General features: G+C 30.2%; 1 protein-coding gene across 2 annotated transcripts; it reads left to right on the top strand.

Annotated features, from left to right (window-relative positions):
- Positions 1 to 2390: 2390 nt before the first annotated feature.
- Positions 2391 to 5947, top strand: LOC111715671 (glycine receptor subunit alpha-2; the record flags this gene model as incomplete). 2 transcript variants are annotated; one of them, XM_023491029.1, is given in 3 exon segments in its annotated part: positions 2391 to 2466; positions 4325 to 4395; positions 5795 to 5947. In XM_023491029.1, coding segments are annotated over 3 exon segments (229 nt in total), but the record flags the coding sequence as incomplete, so codon positions are not given.
- Positions 5948 to 11301: the final 5354 nt, after the last annotated feature.

Raw genomic sequence — 11301 nt, 5'->3', positions numbered from 1 at the left:
AAATAAGAAATAATAAAACTCAATTAGTTTTACATCAACATCTATTTAATATCAATATCTGTGTATATCTGTAGTAAATGCCCTACTCCATCAGGGTTTTTCAAACAGGTATCTATCCAGCTACAACTCATTTTCACTTTACTATCAATGCCAAAACCTGGACACTAACTTGTAAACTATCAATGCCAAACCAATGGGCACGATCTCGTCAGCTATCGATGTCAACACGGACACTTGCTGGTAAACTATCAATGCCAAACCAATGGGCAGAATCTTCTCAGCTATTGATGTCAACCGGACACTAGCTTGTAAACTATCAATGCCAAACCAATGGGCACAATCTCCTCAACTCATTCGTTAAAACAAGGAACGATTACTCTCTCACCGTAATCAAAGCGGAGTCTACCAACTGAGTATATTTAGGTTCTAGATTAAAATTTAAGTTATAACAGAAAAAATAGGAAATTTGAAAGTTAGCTTCATTCTTTTTCTGTAGTGCAGTGGTGGTGCATATTCTAGTATATTCAATTTATTTTCTGACAGCCAAGATTCAACATTTAGAGATTTAAAAAAGATAATATTTTTCATAGAAAACAAAAACCTATTATTTTCTTGTTTTATGTCTAATGTCTAACACTAGTCAAATGTAGGTTTTTAAGGTAAATTCAATTGTACAAAAAAACCAAAAGATGGGAGTTATTCTATGACCAACTGGTAAGAGATTCATGAAGAGAACAAATTATTTGGTGTACAGCCTAAAATAAAAATTTAGCATTTTAGTTTTGCCCTTGTATTACCATATAAACACTAATTAGAAACAGAATAGCTATATTTATTTTCAACTGTTTACAATTAAATTCTCATGCTTGAACAACTAAATACTACTTTTTTAACTTGATTCCATGATCTTCATGATCTTCGTTAGAGGCATACCGATGATAAGTTTTTTTGAAGTTACAGTGAACAGCCTCGCTACATTGTTCTGAATAAACTCCCAAAGAAGTCTGTGTGTGGTCTAGAAAAGGCTGAACGTGATGAAGAAGTATATGACCTTTCCAGCCAAAGCGCATATTAGAGTTGAGATTGTTTTCCACATACATAGTCACATAGTTTAATTCATTAGAAAATTCCTCTATGGTAAGCTGGTACCCGTCCATCTGGTTCATGCCAAAACAGGCAAAAACTACTTGTTCAAATTTGAATAAAAGGCCAACAATTGGTAAATATTCTGGACAATTATCTGTAACAAAGATATTTAGGTCACCAAGTTTCTTCAGGACCATCTAGGCCGCCACCATTGTAGCCATGGAAACTAATACCATTTTACTTAAACCATTCTGATACAAGAGCTCCATTACAGAGAAGAAGAGAGCAAACTGTTCCAATTTTCATAAGTAAACGAAGCTCTGGTGGCAGAATCACATCTAAGACTAGTTTTTCTAGCGGTTCTTTAAGTAGACATGGTTGGATTACATTCTTAAATTGTTTCATATTTTTGTATCTGTGCCATTATACAATAGAGACAACTGTGCTTCCCTCCATGTGCGCTAATTCCTAGAATAATGTTGAGCAGCTTTAGATCGATCTGAGGCTATGTGAAATTTCAAATCGTTTAGATGAGTTTTTTTAAAAGTATACTCATATTGTGATGGGATTCCGGAATATCTTTTACAGCAGCGATTTATATAACTTTATTAACTTCAGTATCCTTTACTTTCTGGCTCTCCGTAGTTTCAGGTACAAAAATGGTCATAATAAGTTTCAGAGATCCACTGCACCTCCATCGATACCGACCCTTACTAATGCATCAACTGGATCTATTTTTCTCATTCCACTTATGCTGTTGGGCAAATTCAAGCCTGGGGATTCAACATCTTTTCATCATAGTCAGGATTAGAATACATTCGTATCATGGCAACCAACTTCTCCGCCTCCCCAGGTCTATTCAGATCTCTGCATTTCTGGTTCTTTATTCCACATGTGGCGCAAATAAAAATTCTGCACAATATGTGCGATTTTATTTGATAAGGCATGATAAATTACTTTCCAAAGATGTGTACTGGACACTGTGTACAGAATTATTCCGTAGATTTCCCCCAACATTTCGCGGATTTGTTCAAATTTAAAGTAACTTTTTCAGAGAAAATAACAGAAAAAAAACAGAAAATTTAATAAATTTAAATTCAAAATATATTTGGAGGCTGTACACCAAATAATTCGTTCACTTCATGAATCTCTTACCAGTTGGTCATAGAATAACTCCCATCTTTTGGTTTTTTTGTACAATTGAATTTACCTTAAAAACCTACATTTGACTAGTGCTAAAGAGAGATTGATGTTTTTAAAACTTTTCCATGAAATTTTTCAAATTAATTTAAATTTTGTATCAGGTATGCCGCGATATTGTTTAAGAAGCAGAGATATGTTTCTGGTCAATACAAAGTCAACCTCAAGATAGTTTGTAAGGTATGTTATTCTTTTTTATTATTAATCAAGATTTTTTGATTTTTCATTTAAAGAGATTGTTCCTGAATTAAGAAAGGGGATAATTTATAAAATTGTTCGTTCCTTCAATGAGTTTTTGACAAATAATTTCCAGCGGGCTCTAAAAAAAAATTGCCCACAATGAGACCCGCTACTATCTTAAATACTATTTATAGAAAAATCCTATCAACCTTTTAATAAAATTTTCCTAAATAAAACTTTCTTCTAACAAAAAAAAACAACTTGCGTGTAGCAAAAATAAGGCTCTTGTGATTAAAAACATTTATTCCTTTGAACAATTAATTTTCCTTCTAACCAAAAGCTGCTAAATAAAGGAAAAGTAACTTTTCTTACAAAACCTTTAATTAGTTAGCTTAAAGTTGAGAATAGAAACCACTGTTAAACATTTCTAATTCAAGATTTTATGTCAAATATCTTTAAATTAAAGATATCTTGTCAAATATTAAAGATCTTTAATTAAAGATATCACGTCAAATATTAAAGATCTTTTATTAAAGATTTCTTGTCAAATATTAAAAATCTTTAATTAAAGATATCCAGTCAAATATTAAAGATATTAAGTCAAATATAAGAGATATTAAGTCAAATATAAAAGATTTTTTATTTAAGATATCAGGTCATATACTGTAAAGATCTTTAATTCAAGATATCAAGTCAAATACTAAAGATATCAATATAATATTAAAGATCTTTAATATAAAGGTATCAAGTCTAATATTAAAGATATCAAATCAGAAATTCAAGATATTAGGTCAAATATTTAAAGATATCAAGTCAAATACTAAAGATCTTAAATTAAAGATATCAATTCAAAACAAATATAAAATGGACTGTCGAGGGAATTTCAAGTTCTCTTCGATTAAAAAGTTAAATACCTGATTTAAAACGTTATCCTTTAAAGGGACTGTAAAGGAAAAATGAAAGGGGTATAGGCTAAAACCTGATAATCTCATGAGTTGAACGATACATATAAGACAATCTATCTGATGTTCTTGTCTCAAGAAATTGACATAAAACTGTGTCAAAATTATACCAAAACGTATATATCTAAGATGTACGTTCGTACCACGTGACCAGAACTTTCTCCAATGGCAGTGCAGTATACTGGTCACGGGTTACAGACGGAGACACGTGACAATAATACTGCACTGCTATTGGTTGGAGTTCTGGTGACATGTTCCTGACGCATAAATAATATTATCAATTATATCTATTAAAAATAATAATATTAAATTCAAATAATAATAGGAGCACACTTAAGGTTCTCAGACTCCTCTGGGATATCGTTGTTTTCAGATTGGTTGCGTATTTATTGAATGTGATCTGTTTAATACTAAGAATCTTTTACCAAATCTTACATATATTTGTTATGGTATAATTTTGACACAGATTTATATCAAGTTCTGGAGAAAGGAACATCAGATAGAATTCTTATATGTCTCTATCAACTCCTGGGATTATCAGGTTTCAGCCTATACCCCCTTTCATTTTTTTCCTTTCCTATACAGTCCCTTTCAACATTTTTATAACAGGGATGGACATTTTTGCCTTTTTTCCTTATATATTACGTCAATATTAATTTTTTACGATTTCTAAAAGCCCACATCATAATAATAATTTATTCTTTAAAAAAATAATTAAAAATTTAGGAATAAAAAAATATTAAATCGAATTTAAGACTATTGACTTGCTTTCGTCAGTTTTATTTGAAAATAAAAATTTTAAAAAAAATGCCGCCAAATTTTTAAAATTTATTTTAATACTATAACCATGTACCCATGTCGATGATGTATAGGTTTAATTCCAGGAAAATTTTAAGTATGAAGTTCAAGAGAGATCCCCGGCAAACCAAGCCATTACCATGCAACAGCTTGCTGAGGAATACTGGAGGTAAACTGTAATAAAATATATTTCTCAAAATAATTGAAAATTTAAATATCAATGTTTGAACCTGGTAATGGCCGTTTAGGTGGATTATTTTTTGAGATGAAGGGAGGGGGGGATCTTTACTTGCCGAGTGATTTCAAGATCAGCTGTTAACCTGAAAAATATTAAGATAAACGAAATAATTGTAAATCTAAAAGTTCGTTCCACGATTCGCAATTGGAGGGCAATAAAGTCGCTAAAGCGAGGGACAAAAATATAATCTATAAAGTCGAGAACCTTCAAAATACAGAGAAAATCTAAGCCCATAAACCTTATCACTCATCGTGCCAAATTAATAGTGTTATACACTATAAAAAATGTCAAATTTTCATCGGGAAAAATGTTTATGAGAACCGGAGCCAAATTCAACTTATTGGCATCATTCGTCAAAATTTGTTGAATGAAATTTATCAATCCTCAACATTTGAAGAATCGAGTTACTAAATTGAATTTTGCTCCGGTGCCCCAACAAATTTTGTTAGATGAAAATTTGACATTTCTAAGAGTGCAAGTAATTTTATCAAATGTTTGTATATACTTGTCTTGATGCAAAGTATATTTTTAGATATAATTAGCCTCTTTACAAAGCAGTATTAAACATAAAACTCAATTTCAATTTTAATTTCCCTTAAATTGGAAAAAATCCAGAAATATAAAAAAATTTTGGAGAAAATCCGGGAATCTTAAAACTTTATGGCACCGTTATATAATTTAAAGCTATGTTAACTTTATATAGCATGATGGATACTTAATAGCACGTCTTTAATGAAATTTACTAAGTAGAGACCATGAGTAATAAAGTACACGTTGACAATAGTTTCATAAAAATATTAAGTAATCGAGTCGAAATGAGGAAAGAGAAAAATGTGGTCGCAAGAATAATTTTTTTACCGGACGGCTAAATTTATTCAATAAAATTTTTCCAGATTTATTTCATTTTTAGTCTATAGGGTGTCCCAAAAAACATGGGAATTCGGTGACGAATTCGATATCGTCTTTGTTATGAATTAGCATTGTAATACCTAATTTCGAAAGCCATAATAGTAATATTATTATGTCTGCTAGAGTTTATTTTATGAAAAGGGCAAAAAGACTGTAAAGATGTGTCTATAATGTGAACAGTGAAGACGGACAAGTTTACTCTGTTTGTATACTGCAATTTTCTTGTTTTACTCAGTACAACCCTATCCAGTCAAAACATAAACAAACAAAATGTGAAGCAGACTAAACTCTTACAGATTACAGCTTTCTCAGTAGGTATCACTATACTAAATCAAAGAGTTATTAAATAACGATATAGAGTTGGTTACTGAATTCCCATGTTCATTGGGACACCCTGTATATAATTTTTCTAATTTTCCAGGATTGACAAGTTTTTTCTGAAGAGTTTTCCGATTCTTTTCTTCATTTTCAACATTATCTACTGGCTTGCATTCATCCTGTAATCTTTCATTTATTCATCATTCAATCATTTTGTAAATATTCATTTATTCATTCATCTAACCAATGCATTCATTTTTAAAACCATATTCTGATCATTATTTTTTTATTCGATATTTTGAATTAATCTTTTATGATAATATTAAAACTTTCTGAGTAACATTTAAACTATGAAAACATTTCTTTTTTTGCTGATCACAATTTATCATTTTCAACCAAAGACGACGTTTTATGTGACTTAACCTAAATATTTCAATCATATATAAACCAAATCATATCAATCGTAGCCAACGAGTCTAGTTCAGTAACTTAATCAATCGTCAATGATTATTTTAATTGATGCCGATCAATACGAAATCTTATTCAAATGGTTCCAAGTTGGGATAAATTTTAATGTTTGCAAAGTTTTATTATTTTTGAATGTTCTTTTACATGTAAAAAGTATGCATTTCATAATAAATCACATATTCAAAATTAAAGAAAATGAGATTGCTGCTAAATTTTCTTCATGTTTTCAAAAACTAATGTAACAAATGTCGTTAATTAGCAACCAGATTTTGTGATATTTTCCATTGCTCTTTATCCGACTTTAAGGCATAATGTATAAAGTTTAGTATACAAATGGAATAAGATACTTTTACAAGAGCATTTAAATCAGAAAACCAGATAACAGGGCTGAGCGCTGCGGCTAGATCATAATTGAAGTTGCAACTTGTAAAAGTGTCTAAGCCATATTGCATTATGTTATACAGGGATAGCCAGTAAAGCACAAGACATCAAGGATAATTATTCAAAATTACATATTTAGCTTTTCCTAGTTATCCAATGTTTCTAATTGACTATAAGCCCTGTAGTGCGCCTGATTACACATTTTCTAGAAGAATTTACTTATTTCCTTTCATAAACCGAGAAGTATTTTATCACTAGCGCTTCCAGTGTAATATGAAAAATGGTTTCGGAAGAGTGAAAATGTAAAAATTCCATGTTTATTGGTACTCCCTGTATTTAGTGATATTTAAAAATAGTTGACCAAATATACAGGGTTATCTGCAACGATGAAATACAGCCTATAGTAGAATTCATCTAAACGTAAAGAAAAAATTAAACTTAATTAAAGATTTTTACGTTAATAACTGAATTTTTTGGATTTTAATGCCACGATGAATTTTATATATCATTTTACAAAATTTCATTATTTATCATAGCATTCGTTGCGGTGACCCTGTAATAGCTAAATCCTCGTTATTATTGTAAACTTTTATTTATAACTGTTCTCTAGTTTATTATTATCTTTATATCGTTGATTTCAATAAATAATAATTAATCGTCGTTATTTTACAAATACAGGGTGTCTCAGAAAAAGGCTAATTAGGGGTTTGCATTTAAGTCTATTTGGACTTAGATTTTTATCTTTCAATTCTAGAGGAGGATCTTGTTTATCACATTTTTGGAGAAAAGTCTTGTTTCTCTTATAAAAAGAGTTGACACTTAAATTTCATGACATAATACTATAATACATGGATTTGTAGTTAAAATCAGGGTAAGTTACTGTAAAAAAGTAAACAGAAACAGAATTGGGATTTACATGAAAAATTTCTCCCACAGTAGTTTTAACTCAAGTTTGTTAAACTGAGGGAGTTTATTTACCCCTGAAGTTAAATTTTGTTAATTTTTATATTCTTTGAATTGTCATGTTTAGTAGAACACACGGTAAGTTACCTTAAAATATTATTATTTTTATTATCCAAATCAATAGTTTCAAATCAATTATGAATTTCATTTATACAATTTACTTCCGTTACTTTCTGTTTCCTAATCTGACAGATTTTCCTTTATGTCAGGGGATATGGGGGCGGAGCTTAGTTTTAAGAAGGGAGGGGAGTCTAAAGGGTGCCGCATTTTCCCAAGATTTCAAGCTTCTAAATGATCCAGGATAATATCTCACTTACACATGTACAACAAAATAATCAAACATTCGATATTACATACAATTTTAAAGATTCGGTTTATGAAAATAATATTCATAATTGTCAATACTATGATGAAGATGAGATTAACAAAAAATTTAATAGTATTTCAACAGAGCAGTTTAGTATTTTGTCTTTGAATATCCAATCTCTCCCTGGAAAATTTAATGAGTTTCAAACATTTTTAGCCTCAACCATGGGAAAATTTAAACCATCTGTAATTGCTCTTCAGGAAATTTGGAATAAACCTGCAAATCTTTCATTTGATTTAACTGATTATCATCCACTTCATTTTACTGTAAGAGATAAACAGGGGCTAAATAGTAATGCAGGGGGAGGAGTAGGACTCTGGGTTGAGAAATCACCTTGTTTTGAACCGATTAATTCAATTTCTATCTTCTTACCTCGCGTTTTTGAATCACAATTTATTAAGATTAAAAATGGGAAGAATAAATATACAGTTGTAGGTAACATTTACAGGCCTAACACTGCTCCGTATGTAGACGTGAAATACTTTAATCAAACAATAAGAGAATTTTTTTTAAAAATTAGGTCTGATCCTACTTTAAAAAATTCGCAGGATGTAGTCTTAGTAGGAGATATGAATATTAACCTTCTAAAACATACATTGCATAGTGACACAGAGACTTATTTAGATACGCTTCTTGAGAATAGTTTTTTGCCTCTTATAACTCTTCCTACTAGAATAGGTCACAATTCAGCAACCATTTTAGATCATATTTGCACTAACATTGCCGATGATAGTTTTGATTCTGGAATTATTGTTTCAGATATTTCTGATCATTTTCCTGTTTTCTACATATATTCGACATTTTAAAGATAAATTCATAGAAAAAAAGTCCCAAAAGAAAACTCGAAAGTTTGACTCTGAGTCTATTTTTAAATTCAAAAAAACGTTAGAAGATAAAAATTGGGAACATGTTCTTCTGAATAGAGATCAGGACAGTGCATTTAATAATTTTTTGAGTCAATTAATAACTGTTTCGAATGTTCATTCCCTGAAAAAAAAATGTAAATCCTTCAAGGAAAAAATAGACCTTTTAACCCTTGGATGTCTAAAGCACTGATAATATCGAGAAAACGTAAAGCCAAATTGTTTAATAAAAATTTTATGAAACCCTGTCAGGAAACTAAATCTAGATTTAAAGAATATAATGCAGTGTATACTCGCCTTGTGAGGGCAGCACGAAAAAAATACTTTAATGATAAATTTCAAGAATATAGTAAAGATTGTAAACAAACATGGCTGACTATCAATAGTGTACTAGGAAGGGGACGTAAAACAATTAACATTCCTGATGCATTTGTGAGCAATGGAAAAGTTCTCTCAGGGGCCGTAAAAATATCAGAGGGTTTTAACAATTTTTTTGCTAATATAGGTCCTGATCTGGCAAAAACTATTAAGGGCACTAAAAAACAATTTTCTGACTTTTTGTCACAGGAAACAGATGAAAACTTTGTTTTTGCAAATATGACCCCTGATATTATAAATGATGCTCTTAAAAAACTAAAAAGTAAAAACAGTTCTGGACCAGACAAAATTTCAACAAATTTGCTAAAGTCTATCATACCAATTATCATGGGTCCTATCTGTCATTTATTTGATTTATCTTTCAAAACTGGGTTTATTCCTACCACTCTTAAAACTGCAAAAATCGTCCCAATCTTCAAGGCTGGGGAAACGGATAATTTTACAAATTATAGGCCCATAAGTTTGCTTTCTTCGTTTTCAAAACTTTAGAAAAAGTGGCAGCAAATCAAATTATGAAATATTTGAATAAATTTAAACTACTTTATGAACATCAGTATGGCTTCAGAGCCAAGCACAACACTACTCAATCCTTAATTCATTTCTTAGATAAAATATACAACGCACTAAATAAACCTGTATCCGAATATACTCTGGGAATTTTTATAGATTTCACTAAAGCTTTTGATACCTGTGATGTTGACATTCTACTGAGCAAGCTTGAACACTATGGATTTCGTGGGACTTCTAACTTATGGTTCAAAAATTATTTAAAGGGAAGAAAACAATTTACTTCAATCAGGGGTGTTGACTCTTCACTTAAAGAAATCTCTTGTGGTGTACCACAAGGGTCGATATTAGGACCAATTTTATTTCTAATTCTTATCAATGACCTTCCTAAAGCATCGAAATTTTTTACAATTCTTTTTGCCGATGATACAACACTGCAACTTTCTTCAAAAAGCTTACACTACTTATATGATTTGGCAAATTTTGAGCTCTCTAAAATAGAAGATTGGTTTAAAGCAAACAAACTGACTTTGAATGCGTCTAAAACCAAATATATTCTCTTCAAAAATAAAAAAGAAGATGTAAGTATCACCTCGCTTAAACTTCAAATAGATAATAAAGATATAGAAAGAGTAGGAACTGGATGCAAAAATGAATCTTTTAAGTTTGTAGGTGTTCATTTAGACGAAAATCTTAACTGGAACCATCATCTTAAGGCGGTTAAAAACAAAGCATCCAGTGCAGTTTTTGCTTTGTCAAGTGTAAAAAATATTCTTCCTAGTAATATTAAACTAACCATTTACAACTCATTATTTCGATCATTTATAGAATATGCAATTTCAGCCTGGGGATGTAACAAATGTTCAGAAATGAAACAAATTCACATTTTACAGAAACGAGCAATACGATTAATTGATAACTCAAAAGCCACGTCTCATAGTGATCCTCTTTTCCTTAAGTATAAGATTCTAAAGATTAATGATCTGGTAGACTTTAACCAAGCTATATTTATGTATAAATATACACATAAACTTCTTCCTGCATCTTTTGAAAATATTTTTAAAAAGCTTGGAAACTTTGAAAGATCTCTTAACTATCAACTTGACATTCTCAAAATGTGCTCATTACAGTATTTACCATCAAGCTCTCTTCTTAAGATGTGGAATAACCTGCCTCTTGACTTAAAAAGAAGCAACTCTCTAAGTATATTTAAAAATAGACTACTAAATTCTCTTTCTGAAAATTATAGGCCAATGTGTTATAAACCGAATTGCTATTCATGTAAAACTAATTATATATGTTTTAATATGCTTTGATATTTGTTGTGTACATGTCAGAAAATTACTTTTAACTCTTGTTATTCGAATTAATGTATAAACTATTTTGCATATGATAAATTTGCACCCTGATCTCTAATCGGTCACCTTATATCTATTTAATTGAAATATTTTGTTATTGTTACTAACATTAGGTGGAAAAATAATCAAAACAGCCAAGAGCTATTTTCCACCTAATTGCTTTATACTTGTACTGTTAATATAATCATGAATTTTGTGATTGTAAACTCTATCTGTATACAGATACATTTATTTTAGCAATAAACTTTATCTTATCTTATCTTATAAATAAAACTTTTATGAGAATTTTTATAAAAGTAAGATTAGAACTAGTTTAGGTAAATAT

The sequence above is a fragment of the Eurytemora carolleeae genome, unplaced genomic scaffold, assembly GCF_000591075.1.
Source record: "Eurytemora carolleeae unplaced genomic scaffold, Eaff_2.0 scaffold1839, whole genome shotgun sequence".
Classification (NCBI taxonomy): domain Eukaryota; kingdom Metazoa; phylum Arthropoda; class Copepoda; order Calanoida; family Temoridae; genus Eurytemora; species Eurytemora carolleeae.
The sequence above is the reverse complement of the archived record's forward strand: the minus strand, read 5'-3'. Positions and strand labels throughout refer to the sequence as shown.